The 22008-nt window shown below is 42.0% G+C and overlaps 1 protein-coding gene across 2 annotated transcripts in view; it reads left to right on the top strand.

Annotated features, from left to right (window-relative positions):
* Positions 1-1217: 1217 nt before the first annotated feature.
* Positions 1218-22008, top strand: part of LOC306800889 (ephrin type-B receptor 5) — a 65981-nt gene continuing 45190 nt past the window's right edge. Inside the window, exons 1-2 of one of the 2 annotated variants that reach the window (XM_079303335.1) lie at positions 1218-1420; positions 19869-20087. In XM_079303335.1, coding sequence (XP_079159461.1) covers positions 19994-20087 — 94 coding nt within the window. In that variant the 5' untranslated portion in view covers positions 1218-1420; positions 19869-19993. Of the gene's footprint in view, positions 1421-1463; positions 1900-19868; positions 20088-22008 lie in introns of those variants that run through there. The other variant, XM_079303336.1, reaches the window with a different exon arrangement.

Here is a 22008-nt window from a genome sequence, read left to right as displayed (position 1 = left end):
TCCATTCAGTCCTAATGCATGCCATGTTTAGCTCACTACACCCTCCCTCACTTTCTGCCACTCAGCTGTGTAACTCACTGAATGGTAGGAACAAGCAAAGGGGAATGCTGTATGCCTCATCCCTTAGCATTTCTCTGTATTCAGCCCAGTGACATTTGCAGAATGAGTAGATAGACTCTTGTTCTTGCACTGGCAGGAAACAGGAGACATCCAGAAAGATTTTTCAAGAAAGATGCTTTCATTCCTTTGTTTCCACATTGGAAGGTGAGGTTCTCCTTTGGAAGAACTGAGAAACACAGTTTGATTCACCCACACGGCTGAGGTTTGTCAGTACATAGAATCAAGGAAGCGGCTCCACTCTGTGACACTTTGCAGAATCACAGCATAGGTCAGCTTGGAAGGGATCATGGAAGGATCATCATCTGCTCCAACCTCCCTGCTCAAGCAGGGTCATCCCAGAGCACACAGCACAGGACTGTGTCAAGATCTCACTGGACCTATCTCCAGTGAGGGAAACTCCACAGCCTCTCTGGGCAATCCATCCCAGTGAAGAAGCTCTTCCTCATGTTCAGGTGGAACGTCCTGTGCATCAGTTTCTGCCCATTGTCCTGTGTCCTTATGGTGGTACCACTGAGAAGAGCCTGGATCCATCCTCAACTCCCTCCCTGCAGATACTTATAGACATTGATGAGGCCCCCTCAGACATCTCTTCTAAAGGCTAAACGGGTCCAGCTCTCTCAGCCTTTCCTCATAAGAGAGGTGCTCCAGTCTGTTAATGATCTTTGTAGCCCTCCACTGGACCTGCTCCTGGAACTCCATGTCTCTCTTGGACTGAGAGCCCAGAACTGGACACAGCACTGCAGAGGCACCTCACCAGGGCTGAGTGGAGAGGAAGCATTGGAGACGGCGTACAAGTTCACACAATGCACAAACTTTGGGCTGGGTTGTGCAGACCAACAGGAGATGGCACACAGTAACATGGATTTCAACAGTGTCAAGAGAGACTGACCAAGGATTAGTGTTGTGCAGCCACACTGTCCTTCCTGACCTGAACCTGGCAGGGGTAGGGGCTTGGGCAGTGCCTGGGGCAGGCACAGCTGTGGCCACGCTCGGCATCCCCGGAGAGCAGGCGGTGAGGGAAGACCCTTTTGGAAAATCCCCCTCTGGAAGAGGCTGGGTGGGGGAAGCGGGAGGGGTTCGGCAGCACAGCCCGGGATCGCGGAGGGAAGCCGGTGCCGCCCAGCGACCCGCCCAGCGGAGCGGCTCCGAGGGGAGGCTGCGGGGGAGCCGCGGGGCGTGCGGCACGGAGGATGGCGATGGCCGCGGGAGGGACAGGAGCGGCTGCGGCGCCTCCGAGTGCGGGATCTCGCAGCGCCCCCACCCCCATTTGCCGTCGCTGGGCTTCTGCGAAGGAAAGCAGGTCGGGGGGGCGGAGAGAGAATGGAGGAGGGGCACGGCGAGGAAGGGAGGGAGGGAGGGGGGAGAGAAAGCGAGAGAGAGAGGAGCCCGGAGAAAGGGACAAGGCAGGTCCTGGGAAGCGAAAGGAAGAGAGACTCCTGCAGGAGGGGCAACCTGGGCGGGGAGACGGCGTTGGCAGCGAAGGGCCCGGAGGGGAGCGCAAGGATCGGGACTGCTCACAAGCATCCGACTTGTTGAAAGACGTCGAGCGAGGCCAGAGGCTGTGCTCGGGGCCGGGGGACAAAGCAGCGCTGGGCGCGGAGCGAGAGGGAGCTGGCGCTGGCCCGCCGGGATGGTGCAACTCGCGCGGTGAAAATGGTCTTTGTCCAACTTTTCTGATGCCGGGAGGCCGGGCGGCACGGCTCTAGCGGGAAGGGCTCCTGCGAACACTGCTCGAGTAATGCTGGGAAGTGGAGGGGTGTTGCTGGAGTCCGGCACAAGGTACCGTGGCGGGCGGGCAGGACGGGCATTGTGAGTCCGGCCGGAGCGCTCGCAGCGAGCGGGACGCGGTCGCGGTACCCGCGGGTCTCTGCGTCCGGGGGAGGGGGCACACAGCAAGCGAGGGCTACTTCGAAAGGGGTTAAAACTCCACCGGTGATGCTTTTTTCCTCCTTTCCTGGTGTGTGCTGCTCAAAGGCTGCGTTACCGGGACCCTCCCCCGAGCGCACCTCTGCTGTCAGGTGGCGGCTGTGGGCACGGAGCACAGATGCGGGATTCGGGTCACGGCCCCTCCGCTCACGGAGATTGCCATCACACCCAGAGCCCTTCCACACGGCCACGGTGTGTTTGGTCTGCTCCCACGAGCGGTGTTTCCCCTCGCTCTAGCCCCCTCGAGAGCCACAGGGAAATGCTGCCTTTGAAGTCTCTGAAGTAGGGCTTGATGGATGCTGGAGTGCGTTCCCGATCCTCGTGGAACGACACAAGGGAGGTTGTGTGGCCTTGTCTGTGGGTAGGGTTTCTCAGCGCTCCTGTGGGGGACAGATGGCTGTATGAGTGCTTGTGGCAGAGAAAAGCCATGTTAGGCTATTTTTCAAGGAGATGATGCAAGTTACTACTACTCAAGCTAAATAAATCTGTGAATGTGGGAGGGGCTGTTGTGATGGGTAATTTTAATTTTGCCTTTTGTGGGATCCACTGAGATGATTTCATTTACTCTGAAGTTTCTCTTGCTATTGCCACACTCATTTGGTTGGGGAGGAGAGTGAGTATCACCTGGCTTTCCTACAAGTTCCAGAAATCAGAGAGTAAAGATGAGAAGCAAATCTCCCAAGGGGTATCCTTCACTAGTACTGATACCAAGTCGTGCAGATTCATGAAGTAGAGTGTGAGGGCAAATGGAAACAACAAAGTCAAGGAGAGTTAGCTGCCACCAGACACATCTGGTTACAGAGACAAATCTGTAGCCTCAGCTACAATAAAGGAGGAGGCTTCCTTTTTCGTTGTTATATAGGTTCTGATCCAAAACATGGAACTGGATGTGAGTGCACCTCTTTAGTCATGGCAGATCCACCTGCCCTAAGCCATTAATACAAGATTTACTGGCTATTTTTAGGTATTTCTTCATTCCCTCTTTGAAATAATTCCAATGCTGATGTTCCTTTGGGAGAAGGAAAGGAAAAGATACTCCACAATGTAATAATCCTTCTCTTTTGATGCCACCCCATCTCATTGCAGAAAAAAAAAATACTATTTTTCTCTAGAAGTTCTTTCTCTAAATTCAACACCTTGCATTACTTCAGTTTACTTTGCTAATGTATTGGGAAGCTTCAGATAACTGCACATAATTGCATCCTTTCCTTTACTGCCTTTTGCATATATGATCTCTTAGCCAAATTACACATGTGCAGTTTTTAATTCCTTGACTTTCGTGCCCCTCTAGCCACTAAACATTTTTCTTTGTCTTCTAAGTTCTCACCTGTTCTACATTCCTGCACTTGCACTGAGCTGCTCAGATTTGTTTGCATGGCTGTGTTTTGATATTTGGAAATAGCATCACTTTGGGGCACGGGATATTGTATGAAGTAGGATTGTATCTCTTTCTATTTTGATCACTGAAACCCCACAGAAGGTCATGTTTTCTTGCATGGTTCTGAAGTTCTCAGCTCTTCCAAGCTGTTATCTGTGGCAAGAGCAGCTTAGGTTGTGGAGACTTTTTGGAAGGGGTTGGGGAGGAGATGTCTGTTCTCTTTTCTTTTGCCCAAGGCTGCTACTGTCTTTGCCTTCTGTATTTTACTTGGAGGCTGACCAATGGCACAGTGTCAATCCTTTTTGGGGGGAAGGCAGCTGGTGGCTCCAAGGAGACAGCTGCTTATTCTCCAGCTTGCTCCCATAGGCTGCCAGCAGATGTGTCTGACAAGGGAGCTGATCCCTCAGTCCATTGAGAATTATCTTCTTTATGCCTCTACAGATTCACTGTGTACATCCCTCTTTGTGCCCAGGTGCAGATGCTTCCTCTTCTCCCCTCTGATATCACTTGTACCATATGCAGAGAATCATGTAAGAGATGAGTGTATTTTCTCCCCCCACTATCTTGTGCGCCTCCAATTAAGACAGTTTTGTTTTTCAGCCAACTTTCCTTCCCTGGATTGTCAGAAGATTTATGCATGCTTTTCCTCTGGTTCAGGAATGCTCCTCTCTCCAGGTCTGCTCTCCCTAAAACCTTAGTTTCTTTGTATTTCATTACGCATTAGCAGTCCCTGTGCAGAGATTAACCTGAAGTCCCTTTAGATTAGCACAGAGTACTTTTGGAGCACAGTTAAGGTTGCACAATATATTTTTGTTTTTCATTTCTGTGGCCATATTGCATATGTTTACTGCACACATAAACAATAGAAGGTGGAAGAAGTACAAATTGGTGTGTGTGGTCAAGCCAGAGCTTTATAATGTAATTTAGCCACCAAACAAGAGGGCATCTTTGTCTTTTAAAAAGGGTGCTGTTATGAAAAAGTATTTATTAAGAATATTCCAGATTTACTGGTTTTGGTCATAATAATATGATGACTTTTTTCCAAAATCTCAAAGACTTATTTCTGTGAAAAATTGATTAAAGCATTAGGAGAAAACTGATGAGCCCCTATAATATTGTCATTATTTAGTCTTGTTTATTGTTGTTTTTTATCCTTAAACCTGATTTAATATTATGTTACTGCTATATCTTACTATTGATTCTGATTTTTTTAGCAAGTTTTGTACACCTTACAGAAATACAGGTAAGGTATTTCTTCCAGCTACAGACTCTATACATTCAGCAGTTTTCCAACTCATTATGTCCTTATATTTTAGCTTCTACCTGATAAATCTTGGACTGGACTTCACTCTTCTCTCCATATTTGCTCTTTGTCAAGCATGAAGCATCAGGGGTGCACACAACTGTAACACAGGTGTATTTTGTAAATAATTCTGTAGATGTTGTTCTACAACAAACTAGTTCTCTTTCTCCTGTGCTGCCAACCACACTTTGTAAACAGACCCCCAAAAGGATAAAAGCTCCTTAATTGCTCATGTCAGCCATAGCAGTCCAACATATGAGCAGCAAATCTGAGTAAGAAAAAGCCATTTCATTTTGTCACTCCTCTCACACTTGATTTATACAAGGAGTTTTAAACTTAACAGAGAAGAACTACACCAGTGCTTCCTTCTCAGAGACATGTGTTGTGCTTTCAAGAAATACTCCTTTGCCACCAGAAATAGGAATTTATCGAAAGTGTACTGTTAATATATGTTGTGATTTGAAAAAGGCAATTAAAATGTGTGTACTTTTTGGAGATCCTGGCACATTATTTTATACTGAAGGTGCTGTCTTGCCTCTTAAAAAGTCACCATGGAGCAACTGATGCTTCTGTCACAGAGGTCCTACTTGAAGGTTGTTCTTGAGACCGCTTCTGAGAAAAGCTCTTCTCGTCACCACTTTCAATTTTCCATGCCTCCAGAGGCCCCTGTGCATTCTGCTCCCCAGGCCTGCCTGTCAAGAAGATTTTTGTTCAGACGTTTCACGTGCACACCCCCACTCCCGTTTGCAGGTGCGTGTGCGCATGCTCGCGAGTGCACTCAGCTATGGGCAGAGTGGAGAAAGGGCTGTCCTGGCAGCAGAGAAGATGCTGGGTGCTGTAGGAACACAGCCTGTCCAGCCTGAAAACTGCAGTCTTACATATGAAAGCTGAGTACTTCAGGTCTCGATTCACCTTAGGATGGAAATTCTCGCCAGCCCAGACCTGCACATTGAAACATACATGACTTCATTTTCAGACTGGCTTTTTTTTTTCCCCCCTGTCTCCTTAAGCTTGCCAAGTAAACGATTCCTCTGCTGAATCTGCAGTTTCCAAGTACAGTTTTTTGCTCTGTGCCATGTCTCTGGAAAATATCCAACGTGTCTAAATCATGTAATTAAACCCTGGAAGCTAAAGACTGAGAACTACTGACTCTTTGTAAGATATTTCTGTTTTAGCATACTGATGTTTCTCCAAGTTACTCTAAAGCTTTCAAAGCTTCCTAAATGACCTGATCTCTCTCCCACTTACTGCAAAACACTCACATGATATAATCTGTTTGGCCCAGCTGACCACTTCAGAGGCAGTGTGTAGGATACAGACGCCTGTGTGGAAGCCTTTAGCATCAGGCTTACCACAGGTTCTCTCAGAAGCATGATTCCTTGGCAGAACTCTCTTATCTTCTTGACTGTTCTCTGAGAAGAGAATGGAATGTCACAAGAGGGACAGTATTACAGAGATTTTTTGGGCTGGTTTTGAATAATTTCAAATTGGAAATTCAAACTGGACTGTTAACGAAACTATTTGAATTTCCAAAAGTTAGGTTTCACTCGCAGCTAGGATAAATTTCATTCCTGTATGCGGAATCTGAAATGCTTTCTGCACCAGGAAGATGTTTGAAATTACTACTTTTTGGGTTTGAGCCAGGAAGAAGCTGCTGGAAGCACAGCTGGATTGGGATGCATGCCTGCAGTTGTCTCCCAGATGGTCCCTTCCCTTGCTAATGTCAGTAGGCTTTCAGCTGGTGCCAGCAGCAATGGGGATGCAAATATGTACTGACATTTTCACTTTTCAGTGAGTTTGCTAATCCCATTCGGTGCATGTGTTGTCCATAAAGGGGCTACCATATCAGCAGTTGCCATTGCCATCACTATGGTATCAGAAATGGAATAGTTCTGTTTAGCAATGTTTGTTTCATTGCTAGTGCAGAGAGGATCTTAGTGGTCTTATCCTCTTCCAGTATCTAACCGTGTTAGAAATACATGAAGATGCATGGTACATGAAGTACCATATGATATGAGAACAAATTCTGGTGACTTGAGTATAAATCAGTAGTCTGTTAAAATCTAGGGGATAGATTGAGGCTTGAGAGAGGGAATTTTCTTAGTTTGCACGTGTCTTGTTCTGCTGGGACATGTATGTGGAGTCAGATGCTGAGGAGTAATTAGTCTTCATTTTGAGCCTTACTGGAGCTACCTTTTTGCTTGGGGCCCCAGGCTGAGCCCCAGAAAGACATTTGGTGAAATAACGTAATGGGAATGATGCATGACTTATGCTCCTTGTTTCAGTCAGAAGTCATCCTAACTCAGACTGCAGGAATGGTGTTGACAGTTGCATGTTCCTCATGGATAATTTTACCAGTCTAGAATTAGAAGTGGCTCTGGATGGTCTCAGACAGCTGCAGGTTCTTGGAAGAACTAAGGACATCTTTGGGTAGAAGATGGAGGGCCATGAAGGGAGGGCCAGAGAAGGCCAGGAAGAGGAGTGAAGCACCTCTCCTGAGACAAGCCAAGAGATTGTTCAGACTGCAGAAGAAGACTCCATTTTAAAGACTCTGGAGTGACATCATTGTGGCCTTTCGGTACCTAAAGGGGATATAAGAGATCTGGAGAAGGACTTTTGGCAAGGGCATGTAAGCAATACAACTTCTGGGAAAGACTTCAGACTTGAAGAGTTGTAGAGGAAGGAATTCTTTACTCAGTGAGTGCTGAGGCACTGGAACTGGTTGCCTGGAGAAGCTGCAGATGTCCCATCCCTGGAAGTGTTCAAGGCCAGGTTGGATAGGGCTTGAAGCAACCTAGTCTAATGGGAGCTGTCCCTGCCCATGGGAAGGGGATCAGAATTTAGTGGTCTTTAAGGGTCCCTTCAACCCAAACCATTCTGTGAAATCAAATTAGTGACTACATCCCTGTTATCTGAAAATAAAAGCTTGTCTCCTAAATAGAGTTTTTGGTTATGTCTAGTGGGCTACCCCCCTAAAAAATGTGTGTGATGACAGAGTGTAAAGAAAACAAATCATTCTTTGGAAACAGAGTAAAAATAAAAATGTTAAATTCTTTAGAAGAATTAAGTTAAAAAGGTTCTCACTCTGTTCAATAAATCAACACCTCCTGGACAGTTCTAATTGAAAGGATCAGAATAGGCTCTGTTGAATAGTTGTGCATTTCCTGCTTCTCTTGGCTGATAGTCTGTACCAGGCCACTCTGTGTAATAGTGTTGAAAAGAGTAGTGTGTATGGAAACCAGAGTGGGAAGGGGGGACTTGCCCCAAAGCCTCAGAAAGTTATTTTAAAATTAATTTTTAGATGATTTTTTTTTTTCAGTTAGCTTTCCCTTCATCCAGATCCTAACAGATCAACCTGACATTTTCTGCTTTTTTCTTTTGTGCCTCTGAACCTGTGGTGTTGAAATTGAACAGTCCCTGACTTTATGGCACTACTGCAGATGTACAGAGACTTATTTGTGTGACTGCATGAACTGCTCTGCCACAGCACTGATGAACCAGGAGCTCAGTGAAGAGCAACAGAAGTGATTAGGTGACCATAGGGAATTTTTTTAATGCTATTAAAAAGCACTAGCTTACTGATGAGGGAAAAAGGTTTGCTCTGGAGTAGCTAGAGTATCTAAAAGACTATTGACAGGATCCTAGGCAATGTGTTGGCCAAAGTAAAAGGGGTGGCTCAAATTTCCCAAGGGAGATGGGTTTGAGTTTAGTAATAAGGTGTGATTTCTTACTGCCAAGGTCCACACAGAAAGTCGTGGAAGACCTATTGCTAATGAAATTTTAAAACATGACTAGGAAAGCTTTAAGAAATACACTCTCAAAAATCCTGGAATTCACCAGGGACTGCTGGCCAGATGTTGTCTAAATAAACGTGCCCATCCCCCTCATTTTGTTTCCATTATTTTAGTCTTATCAACAACTGGGAGAGGAACTGCCTTCCTGACAGAAAATGTATCTTGGATCTGCTCTGTTAGGACCAAGACTGGTTGATATCCAAGAAAAGGAAGTGGTGTATTGTACTCACTCCATTTTAAATGTAATCCTTTGGCTTTGAGGTTGGATGTGGATGTAATAAGAGCAGTGAGCCCCAGCATCCACAGTGAAATATAAATAAGCCTTTGAGACACTGAGGAGGCAGGATGAACTCTGAGATTTATGTGTTGTTGCTTTCATCTCTGGCACGAAAAAAAATACAAACATGCATTAGAAAGAGATGCTGTGAGCCTGAAATATCTTTCTACTGTAACCTGCTTGGCGTTCCCTTTTCCTCTTAAGACTATTTCTGTTCTGCTGAAGTATTAGTGGCACATAATGTTCCCATTTCCTGAGGGTGGAAACATGGAACTGGAAATGCAGGATGGAGGAGGAGGGAAGGACCTGAGAAAAAAATTGGCTGCTCTTCAGGCTCTGCCAGTGGCAAGTTCAAATTTTTTGGTGGAGCTCTCTAACCCACTTTTGCTACACATGGACTCCTTATGATGCTTCACTGAGCTCAGGTAATTGTTCCAAACAGTCATTGCCATTCAGATCATCTCTTCTTTACAGTCTTCATCTGACTTCTTTTCTTCCAGCTACCATTTCTGCTTCATTTCCCTCTCAATTGTCTCGTAGATGAGAGCCAGTTTTGGGCAACCTGATTCCCAGAATCAAAATGAAAACTTGGTCAAAGTCTTGAATAAGCATGAATCATTAGTGTTGTTCTCTAAATAAATACCTAGATGTAGCCAAAAGTTAAAAGAAAGTGTTAAAGATCAAGTGAGATGTTTCTGAAGTCCAGTGAGACTTCTGTAGTGCTTGTTCTTGTTGTTCAGTTCAGTTGTTTTAACAGTGAGACCAAGGCACTAAGAAGGATAACCGAGTCTTAATGAATGTTATGGATTTCAAGATTGGAACTAAAGACAGCAAAACTGAAGAAACCATCTATTTTCTAGAAGTCTGTCCAGAATAAGTTCTAGGTCTCATAGTTCTTTTGTCTGTGTTCTCGAGAATTTGCTGTCAAGGTAGTTCCCTAATTTCCTGTCACTGCACAGTGAAGTGCCACCTCCTGCAAAAATGGTTGTAGTCAGACTGGTTTAAGTGTTGGTGTGCACTTCTCAGAGCATGATCAGGGTTGTTTTGTGATGTTTTAGTTCCTAACATGAATATGAGACTCAGACTAATGGCAGAACAGACAGAATTCCCATCTAGGCAAACAGTGGTCATGAAAGAATGAAGGCTGTGTGGTAGAGCTCTTCTCTGAGCCATTTTCTCCCTCCCTCCCTCATAGCTTCCTAGTTTTGTGCATATATTTCCACATCAAACGCTCTAATTTATGTGCTGGAGCTAAAGCTTGTATATTGTGCAGCCTGTTGGTGCAGTCAGCAAAATGTAAGGGAATCAGCTTGACTGAATATAATTTTTTATTCTCACTACCATTTGAGGAATATATTATGTTACAACCCTCTGTTGGGGCAAACTTATGAACTCAAAAACTGGTATAGGCAATTCTGTAGGGTTATAACTGGATGGAAGGTACCTGGTAATCATCTGCTTGGAGTGAAAGTAGGAGAGTAGGTTTGGACAGCAAGGTCAAGGCAGTGAAAAAGTCAGTGAAGTTATCGTGCTTGAGTGCTTTTCTGCCTTGTTGTTTTACAAAGAAGCATTCTTGCTTCTCTTTACAGGAATAAAAACAGTGATGATAAATAATGCTAGTAATTAAATAGTTTTAAAAGTAGCCTCTATCTGCAAATGCATGAAGCCAACAATTTGTGAACCAAGCTCTATGACAGCCCAAGGCTGTGAAACTGATTAAAATGGAAAAAGGTAGTTTTAATTAACCCTTAGATTATGAAGCGCATTCTCTGAAAACCCAAGCTGCCTCATTGAAGCCAGAAAGGAGGTTAATAAAAAGAGCTGCACTTAAATAAAGGTGCTTTAATATTATTATTCCTTTCTGTAATCTGTTTTGAAATGACAGTTTCTCTCATGGAATGAAAGGCAATTTCAAAATGATGGGAATTCCCATAGAAGAGAAACATTATCTTTTTACTGTCTGTCAGTGCTGCCACTATATCCCAATAGACAACATAACCTTGGATACTGTGAATACGAATAACATGCATTTTCTGCTTATGCTAAATATTTCTTACTGTAAAACCCTCATGAAGTTAAAAGCAAAATTAGAGATGAAGACAGTAAGCATTTTCTTGCAACAAATGAAGTTCTCTGCAGCTGAAGAAAATATTATCCTTACTAAAGGATTTTGCAAACTTGTCCACAATGAACAGTTTAAGAAAAGTATTTTCAGCTCGTTCTTTTTTTTCCCCTCCATTGTATCTTTTGAGTGTTTGTGTGTTGGTTCTTGGTTCATATATTTCTAGACATGCCATGTAAGGCTACATTATTAAGTTACAATGGAAAAGAACATTAGTATAAAACATCTCTTTTCTTCGACTTGTATCTTAGTTTTGCAAGCCACTCTCACTTTTGCTCCTGCTCAACCCTTGAGGCCCTTGATTTCTTTTTGAGTGTACTAAGAGTGCCTTTAAGGCCATTTTGCAGCTTTGTGTTTGGGTTGTCTGTGCAGATTTGCAGTTGCATTTGCAGACTTGGTCAGCAAATGTCAAGGTTATTTTCTGATTTGTGACATTGCTTGTCTGGCCATTGCAAACTGTGCTTGGCTTCTTTACCACTCCATGCATTAGCAATCAGAAATTGGTCTATAATAACTTTAATTTCATTTGAAGAAAACAGCATGATCAGCAGTGCTGAGTAGATGAGAACATGATTTTAGGGACATTCTCTTTACGTCACTGTCATGGTTTAACCCCAGCTGGCAGCTAAGCAGCACACAGCTGCTTGCTTAGCCCCTACCCTCCCACTTCACAGTGGGGTGGGAAGGAGAATCAGAAAAAGGTAAAAGATGTGGGTTGAGATAACAACAGTAAGAACAGTTTAATCATGAGAATAAAATAATAACAATAATAATAGTGATGATGATGATTATGATGATGATGATGATGTAAAGAGAGAGAGAAGCATAAACCCCAAGAAACACACGTCATGCATGGTTCAGTCACTCACCACCCACTGATGGGTGTCCAGCACATCCCTGACCAGTGATCAGCAGATCCTGGCCACCTACCCTCTGTTTATATACTGAGCATGACATTCCATAGTGTGGAATACCTCTTCAGCCTCTTTGGGTCAGCACTCCCTGGCCATGCTGCCTCCCAGTTTCTTGCCCATCTCCTCACTGGCAGAGCATGGGAAATTGGAAAGTTCTTGATTTAGAGTAAGCTCTACTTAGCAACAACTAAAACATCTGTGTTATTAAGAGTATTCTCAATCCAAAACACAGCACTGTGCCAGCTCCTAAGGGGAAATTTAACTCTATCCCAGCCAAAACCAGGACAGTAACATATCCTTTGTTTAAAAAACATTTGTGAAAGTGTGTTATTTCCCTTCCCCTTTTAAATGCCAAAGTAGGATGCATATTTTTTCTTGTTTTCAGATGGCTTCTGTCATAAAATTTCAGTGAATTTTGGGTAGTTTTTTTAAATTAAAGTTGTATCAGAGAAGGAAAAGGAAGTGTCAATTTTCAAAGAATTTTTAGTATCACAGATTATTTTCACCTAGAAGTTAATAATGTGGTGATCTTCAGGGATCACCACAGGGATCTTTAGTGTTCTAGATTTACAATTCTGTGCTTAGAATTTTGGAGACATTTTACATAGTGCTTAACAAAGGTTTGCTGCTGTGCCCCAGCTTGTGGATTGCTTATTTTTTATCTCACTGAAGCCTTATGTCTTCCTTTTGTACAGATGGAAGTATAATTATCAAAGATAAATTATAACTGAAGTTAATAACATCATGTTTATTTCCACATAGATACAAATTCAGGATTCTGTGCACAGTTGTACTGAGAGAAGTATCCTACGAAATTAGAGTAAAATCAATAACAGGACAGTGAAACCATACCCAGTGGGTACAGTTGTCATTTTCTCTTTCAATCAAAGAAGAGAAATGTGATGGACAGCTGTTAATTCATCTCTCCCTGTTTGTGCAGTCTCTTTCACTTACTGTATGAAAATTCAAAGGGAGTAATTTCTGTATCGCTTCAATTCCTGTTATGTTTTAGAAGAGTTTCTGTTAGGCAAGTAATGGAAAAAATAAATAATTTTTTTTTTCACATTTTTTAATTCTATAATGCTGTTAATATTCTAGAGCTGGGATTTTGCTTCCAGGTGTTAATGTTAGAAACTAGACTATAATTGCCAACGTGTCTTTGAAAACTACACAAATCACTATTAAAATTGTTAGTGAAGTCAAATCTTGTGAGGTGGGAAGTGATTTTTTTCAGGAATTTAATTGTGTTCAATATGTATGTAATTCAAGTACATGATAGGTGGAAGAAAGAATCTGTATCTTTAATTAGAATATTTTTTTAAATTTCTGTAGTTTCAAGAGATCAGTGTCCATTTTTGTTAGGTGTAACAACACATGATGTGAAGGCATTGAGAAAGTGTCCAGAAACGCAGGGCAGCTGTGAATGAATTTTGCTTAGGAAGAAGGACTGGATTTACAAGCTAAGCTGTAAAGCTACTCTAGCCAAGCATGTGTCATAGCAGAGAAGAGAGAAGATTTAAGGGAAAGCACTGTAGTTATCTAAAGAGATGCTCCCCGGCCTCCTGTGTGGGGTGGGAGATCACACAGAGGCTCAGAATCTCCCCAGATACCTTGGGGCTGCACCCAGGGAGTCATGGGGAGGGAGCTGTTCAGCTGTCCATAGCTCCCTGCTTTTAATTAGGGCAGATCTTAGTTACCTGATGAACATGATTCAGCTCTGTCCTCTGACTGTAGAGGTTATTTGAGTGATTATGCTTTTATGCTGGGCACTCTATTCACGCCTCAAGGGTTTAATGAAAATTCATGAAAATAAGCGTCTCTCCCCTTTAAGAGCTATAGAAGTTCTTAATTTGGATCCCACTAGGAAATGTGAAGAGCATGGAAGATCAGATTCAAGGCTCCTGGTGTTTCCATGGTAAACAAGGAAATAAATGCCTTTCTTTGGAGAACATGTACAATCAGCTTTTGGAAGTGTCATTGTAAACTTAAGGGATCCCAAGAGACACAGGCACAACTCTATCTGGATAATCTGTAAGAAGCAAATGATCAAGCCAGCTAGAAGAAACACTTCATGGCATATACTCTTGAGGAAGTATTCCTTGAAACTTAGTTATGCATTTCATCTGGAGTGTTTCTCTCAAAATTAAATTATTCAACTGAACAGACTGTAAAAAATCCACAGGGCTTTTTTCAATAAATTCCACTCTCCTCTCAGATATTTTCAATGTAGTTTAGAATAATTAAAAATAATCTTGATTAGTAGCAGAGGATAAAAGGATATACAGCAACTATCAAAATGATCTATTTGTTTAATCAATCTTTTTTCTGTGGTCCTTTGTGTGCCCCAGTAATAGAATTTTTGAAAAAAACACATTAACTTCATTATATTAAAACCCCAAGCAATAAATTATGTGTTGCTTCCCCCTCCCCCCCCATTCACTTCCTGTTTGGGGCGTAGAAAGATTTCTATGAATAGCAGTTATTGTAATTATTGTCTAAGAAAGAAGGTAGGCAGTATTATGTCATGCTCAGAGTGCTGGACAGGCACTGACAGTTTTTCACAGCAGCATTGTGAGGTTCATCCCAGTGAGATGTGTGACCATTGCTGCAAGGGCATCCCAGTGGCAAAGGAGCAATTATAGTAGGACAGAACTGGGGGCTACAAAGGAGGGAGGGAGCCTTTTGCTTGATGTGTAACACTGTCATGATTCCCTATTTATCATGAATGAGAGGTATTAATTCCACTTTTTGTGCTCTGCCTAAATGTGATGAATCAGTGTGCAGCACAAATTAATTGGAATAGTAGTTTATTGACTCTCCCAGATGTTGTGCTCATTTATCTTTTTAATGGTTCTTGCTGAGAGATAATATTAAGCTGATATGAGTCACAGTGCAGGAGGGGGGGAAAACTGTGTTTGCAAAGGTACAGCATTTTCTCTACCCTGGAGAATTTTTGAGGTGCATTTATTTTGCATCTAGATGCTTTGTGTGAAGAAGTATGACATATGGGGAAAATTTGTGGAATCAAGTGTAGCAGAGGGAAGTTAGACCCACATAATGATTTCTGCTGTGAAATAGGCCTAGAGGAGTCAGTTAACAATGAACGAGGAAAAAGCATTGTTCCAGTGGGAGGAAACAAGATGATTTGGAAAAGTTCTTGGAACAGATAAGAAGAATTGAAAACATAAAAAATTTGGCACTGTTACGATTTCAGCTTCTATTAGTAGAACAATTTAAAATACGTAAATATACTTTGTTGCACGAGGATAGATACCTTTCCAAATCTGTTAGAAGTTCAAAACAGGGATTGGATGAATTCCTAAAGAGAGATACTAATGGGAATGAATTGGGGCATATTCTCTAGTAATCTTTGTCTTATATTTATGGATACTGGAGGAAGAGTAAGAAGTGGGTCACATAGAGGTCAGGCTTGCAAGCCATCTGCACACAGCACCTCTTCCTGGCACTGGAGACACCGAGAAAACTTGGCTTAGGTGGACATTCATCTACTTCTGAGTTTTCCTGTGTTTTGGAATGTAGAACTCAAAGAAAGTGCTTTATTCAGGCCTTCATCTTTTCTCCAGAAAGCTTGTGCACTACTGCACATTCCTAGATTTTTTCTTAATCCTAAATGCTTGCCTGAATTCCTCCTGTGGAAGCCAGACAGACACATGGTTCAGATGAGTGTTTAATGCCATTTGATGTCAGGTTCTGCAGGTGGTATCTGTCAGAGGGAAGTAGGGTCACTGTACATTACTTTCTGATCTGTGACTACATATTGTCTGTGTGGTAAGCTAGAACATGCTTCAGTGAAGGTCTGTCTAAAGTTTTATGGCTGGAGTCAAAAGGTTGAGAAAAGGAGAGATTTTGTTCAAAGCTGAGGTCCAGAAGAACCTGTGGCCAGCCCAGAATTAACACAGTTTATCTAGCTGTGGCTGTTTTTGATCAGTCACAGAGCACCATGCAAACCCCAGAAGAATAAAAAAGCAGTCCATTCTAAGGAGACCCCTCTTAGGTTTGTTATGTGCATGACTACCTCCATGAAGACTCCAGACCTGTACCACCAAGGTGCTCTAAAATAAGTGGCTGCACAAACCTTGGAGCAAACCTGCTTTCTTTCTAACAAAAACACGTGCACTGATGGAAGGGAATTCTCAATTAATGCTGACCTGTTCAGCAGCACTGGTGCCCTATGGCTGTTCAGATGTCATCACTGACAGTGTTTGAACTTTGAGAGAATCCTTTATTTGCATGAAGAAGCTGCTGCAAAGGTACTGGCTGTATGAAATGCTTTGCACACTGTTTGGGTACAGCACGGGCAGCAGCAGCCCTCTTTGTGACAGAAATCTCACAAGCACAGAACTGTACTACTGTCAGTTGTTTTAGCACATGTGGAAGCACTATCACTATCTCTTCTGTAGCACTGAGCATCATTGCCTGGAGATGGTACTGAAGAGTTCCCACTTCAAGATTGAGTTCAGAAAAAGTGAGAAATTACAGCACCGGCCATGTCTGGTGAGAATAAACAGGACTTAAACAGTGACAGGCACGCCAGGCATTCTGTTTCACATTCAAGGCTTTCCAGCTGAAATGGCTTGTGTTTTCAGTCTTGGGTAGAAGAAGCTTTGAGGTGCTTGGCAAGAGCTGACTCTCTTCTGTTGAGACAGAAAACAGAAGAGAGCAAAGGAAATTCTGACTATGTATAAGGAAGAAAAAAATCCTCAGTAAAAAGAATTTTTAAAATTACACAGCTACAGAAGCCAAAAGAGCTGAGGAATCTCCATCCTTAGTGATGTTCAAAACTCACCTTGACAAGCTTCCTAAAGAACTCTTCTCCCTCACTAGTAGTTCCTCTAAGAAGCCTGGATTCTTGAAAATGGTGATGGTAATAGTAATGGGATTTTGAGCATAAATTTTGGTAATCTGGGTACCACAGTGATGGTGGCAATGTAAACAGTCTTGATAGCTTTGATGAATAATATAAGGAGACAACTCAGAAACTTCTGTCTCCCATCTCTTGGAGCTTGGTATTACAGTAAAATTAAATGTGACTGGTCTTTTCTGACTGTTTGGGATCTTCACAGTTTTATAGGGTTGAATCATTAAAAGACATCTTGATCCTCAGGAACTGTGACTTCTCAGGTGCTTTAAAATTTTCAGGATTTCCAAGGATATGGAGATTATTCCACTAGCTAAGGAAATACATGCCTAAAAATAGGTTAGCTTAAGAGGATTGACAGCTGGTACATGAATGGCAAGTTCATGTACTTGGAAGGGAGAGAGGATGAGAAGGGGGTATTTAAGGAAGTTTATTGAAGGATCCTGTGCACAGAAGATATATAGCCTTGCAGTTGGATTTGGAGGAGAGTGGATTCCATAGCAAAGAAAAGTAATCTTGCTGAAAGCAGCTTTGGAAGAAGTAGCTAGCTGAGAAGGCCATGGAAAGGTGCTTGTGTGGACAAGAGATGAGGGTGGTTTGAAAGTTGGGATGGTTTGAGGTTTCTGTTTACGTAGTTTGGTGTAGGGTAGAAGTAGTAGGAGAACTGAAGAATGAAAGATGAGCGTCTTTGGGTGTAGTCAGATTCTGTACACATCAAGTGCTAGGGGGAAGGGCAGGGCAGTGGTTAGCAATTTAGGGGCTTGGTACTCTTTAATTCACAGAGGCTAGTGCTTCCCTCCTACTCTCCCTTAAATGCTTCCATAATGTTCTCTCTGTCCTTCATTGTGGAGTAAGCATTTTTCATTGAGGTGTGGAAGAGGCAGAATAAAAATTAAAAAAAACCCCAAAAAAACACTAAAAAAAATTACCTTTTTTATCTACTAAATCACAACCAGCATTTTGATTTAGCCACAGTTTATTTCAGGGAAGATAATTGCCAGCGTAATCCAGACAAAGGCTGTATGATTCCTCTTGAAGAGCAGTTTGACTTTGGTGGGATATAGGGTCAACCAGGATAAGGCAAACAGATGTAAGACAAATGTGCAGGTGAGAAGGGCAGCAGAAGTACAATTGGTTTCCTTGGAGCCAGAAGTTGTTTTGTGTCTGGTTTTGCGTACCAGGGGGTTTTTAGTAATATCTGTTTTGTGGTAATTTCAATGCTTTGGCCTGAGATGCAGCAGCCAAAGTATATTTGGGTTCTGTTTTCTGCTCTGTGGCTCAGAAGTTACATGACTTGAGAAAGTCTGAATTGCGAGCTGTTGAAATTGAAGTTTTCTTCAGTTTGTTTGACCTCTGTTTCTGCATTTATTTGCCGTTATTATGAATGCTTAAAAGTCCCTATCTCTTAGGATTTTAATGGCCTAATAAGAAACTTCTGTATATTATAAAATTATAGATTGACTGGCAGCACAAATGGTGAGTATTTATGTTTCCATGTAGAGGTGTCTTGCAGACTTGATTTTGGTGTACCCAGTCTTAGTTTTGGTGGCTCAGGCAGCAGTCTTCACTCCTGTTCCAGGAGGGTGCTGCTGTGTGCTTTGATAGTTCTTTCTGTAAAGAAGAACTTTCTGGTCTTTCGCCCTGAAATTTTCTCCTTTTTGCAGTTGCATTCAGTGGTGTTTTTATTCTGTGACATGTCATGTTTTATACATGCTTCATAAACTAATAAGAAGTACCTATATTATATCCATCCTCACATTTAATCTTTGTTTTTCCTCAGCTATACTTAACAGACTTTATTTTTCTCTTTCCTCGGTAGTCATGAATCAAAGTTCTTGCCTCTTGCTCAGATCCCTTTAGTTTCCTTACATTTTAGTGATGGCACAGGGTATCTTTGGTTCATCTGACTGGGGTGCTTTAGGTTCTCAGTGGGAGCAGCAGAAGAGAGAACTGTTCCATCCTGTCCAGAATTTCTCTTCCTCTCCAGTAAAGCAAATCTAATTGCACTCCACTGCCTTTTCGCATACTCCCCAGGCTGCTTTTTCCTCTGCTGTGCCCAACTTGCTCAAATCCCCTATTGCAAGGTTTTCAGATAATTGCACTGAGGCTGCCCCTTTTAATTACAACTCTTCCCTCCCCTCTTTCAGCCAAGTTATTGAGCCATTTCTGTATATTGCCTGAGATATTTTTCTTTCTCCTTAGCTACGCTTCACTGTCTCACTGAAGACATTGGAACATTTTCAATGCTCTGCTGAAAGAGCACCTGAAGAAACAAAACATACTGGCTTTTTTTTGCATGCAACCTACATATTACTGTGATATTTCTGTGGTGGAATGAGAATTGGACAGATGGAGCTAGAATTACCTTGCTTGGCAAGATTGTTATGCCGTATTGATCTAATGCAATGCTGGATTAGGCTACATGCTGCTCCCTTACTCTAAGATAAGCTTTTATGTCAGGTTCTTAATGGTGGTGGTAGAGTTTTGTTTGGATTTTTTCCCACTTAAGATAATAAACTTAGACTTGTGTGCTTTTTCTGGCTGTAATGCAGGCTCCCTATTTGACCTTAAATATCACAACGTTTGCCTCCTCACGTACAACATATCAATGGGAAAAATACTGTCCAACTTAGTAGTGTTGTGCAGTCATATGCTTAAAGGGACAAATGCCTGCATCTGAAGTGCGGTTACAAGTGTGTCAGCTGTGCAGATTTGTGTTGGCAAAAACTCTTCTGTCACGGCTACTGCCCTGCAGAGTCCTTAAAAGCCAAAGTGTAAATTACAGGAGACAGAATTTGAAAAGCGTACGGGGAAATGGAATGGACACCTTCCAAGAAGCATTGCCAAAGATGCAGGAAGGATCAGGATTTAAGTAATATTACAGCTTATACTGTGATAGAGATTAAAGTTGATTTGGGAACCACACTGTCACCGATGCCATGAAAAGTCTCAAAATCTGTGTGCACTGGCAGTGCACAAAACACCTGTGACTGACTGAAGTCTTGAGGGGTGGTGTGTGGTAAATACTGGGCCTGTGCTGCTCCTTTTCACCCTTGTCTTGGAAGTAGTAAATGATGGAATGGTGTATGAAAACTGTCAGTTTTGTTTTAGAATGACCTGATTTCTCTTTCTACCTTCTGTTTTTTCTTGAACAGTATTTCTCTCCGAAGACCTCTGTGCTTTAATTTGGGAAGACATTAAAACACTCCAAGAAATCTCAGACCGTTTCAGAGGAGTGGTGTGTGCATGTTGAAGATGGTGGTATTTACAGAGAATTTTCATGGATTCTAATGCTGGCATCAGTGCAAGAAGAGTGTCGGGGATGGGTTGGCTCTGGATGGTCTTCTTCTTTCATCTAGTCACCTCATTAGAAGGTAAGAACAGATGTTTAGCAACAACTTTAAAGAGTTTTCTGTAGAGGTTAAAAAAAAAAAAAGTGTGCTCTCCAGTATGCTTATATCCTAGTCCAGATGAGCATTGAGCATGTCTTTCTGTTTAATGGTTGATCACTATCTTTTGGGATTTAAAAAGTTATTAGTATTATTTCTGGTGGGAGAAGCAAACCCTGTTATGAAGGATCATTAGTGAACATTACTATTAACTGTCTCAGAACTGTCTCCTGAAAGAACAGATTTTTTTCTCCAGGAATAAGCTCCCTGTTTATATTTTGTGTATATTTGATTCTTGTGTTGCTGTTCTTGCACTGTGTTTGCTTTGTGAAACGATCTCTGGACATTTATACTGTTCAAGAAGATAGAACCCAATGGACTGAAATCAGGAGTTTTTGTCTCACCTCTGAAAAACTTGCCTCAAATAATAGATATGGAGAGAATGTTTTGCATTAACAAGGAGAGGCAGTTCACATTCAGCCAGCAGAGAGAGGAGGGAGAAAGCACTGGAGGCAGGGTAGAGAAAAGGTAGGCAGGGGAAAAGAGGTGCCAAGAAAATGGTAGAAGAAAGAATAGATGATAGAAGGGAGGGTGATGAGAGCAGGAGATAATATGAGAGCTATGGAAGGGAGTTAGAGAAGGGCAGAGGTACTGTAAACAGTCCCCTTGTTTGTTCCAAGAATATCCTTGCAGCTACATGTGCTCAGTGAACTGTACTGCTTTGTGATGAATGTTCATCTCTTGCATTTCTGAAAGCCACTGAAAGAGGAGAGGAGGGAGAGATGGAATCAAAGGGAAGGAAAGACCTAGAGGAAAGGAAAGGAGAATAGTGTGAGATCTAATAAAAAGAGGAAAGGTTGTTAAAGTATCCCTTCTCTTAATAGGAGGGGAATGCAGCACGTGTGGGAACTTCAGAGACTAAATAATTGATGTAAGATTATAATACAAATTCTTAAATCTATAAAATTCTGTGAATTACTGATTTTAAAACTGTATTACAAATTACTGTGTAATTCCTTGTGTAACTGGTAGAGAAACTGAGACAGAAAAAGGGGGGAAATATAAATTCTCTTTGCAGATATGAAGTAACTGTGATACCTGTAAAAATGAACATTTTTTAAATTCAGTGCTCTGTCCTGGAAGTTTGTAGAGAAAAAAAGACTTTTGAAAGTACTGTGTGATAGAGCTTCACAGATCACATAGTTGACCTGCCTGGATTAAAATAGGACAGTAAAATTCTGCCTATGGAGAGGAAACAGTAAAGGTGTCCATGAGCTGAGCTTCAACTCTCAATTCAGGGTCAGGGGAGTCAGCATCTTCATTGTGACTGTACTGAATGGTCCTAAGTTTGCACTCCAAACCTGATTTGCATCTCAGAGGTAAGTATTTTTGTTGTGGTCAAAAGTCAAAGAAAAATTATATGGTAAGGGAGGAAAGTCTGATGATAACTATGCAGAAGGCTTTGCTTTAGTGCAGAGTTGTCCATAAGGAAGAAAAAAGGCCCATGGCTTGTTTGTTGACTCATTATTATATATAGCAGAAACTTGAAATTCAGGTTTCAGATTTAAGTTGAAAAATATAGGGAATATCCAGTGTGGTCTTTAGTTTTTGTAGAGCTTCTTAGAAGCTTTAGATGGTGTTTGAAATACATTTCACTTCCAACTGAAGAGAATTGACTGAGTGGGAAAATCACTCAGTCAATCAGTTCTTCCTAGTGGTTCTCAGGCATTTGAGTTAGATTTAAAATCTGGATGTAAATCACATATTGTCTCAAACTCAATGTTGTTCAAACTTCGTTGGAAATTTTCTGAACCTCGGTGTTAATTATTAAGAAAAGAGGGAGAATCTGTAGAGGCGGGGGGGGAAGCAGTCAAAATATTCAGATCATCTTTATATGCATTATGAA

The sequence above is a fragment of the Erithacus rubecula genome (assembly GCF_903797595.1).
Source record: "Erithacus rubecula genome assembly, chromosome: 1".
Taxonomy (NCBI): domain Eukaryota; kingdom Metazoa; phylum Chordata; class Aves; order Passeriformes; family Muscicapidae; genus Erithacus; species Erithacus rubecula.
The sequence above is the reverse complement of the archived record's forward strand: the minus strand, read 5'-3'. Positions and strand labels throughout refer to the sequence as shown.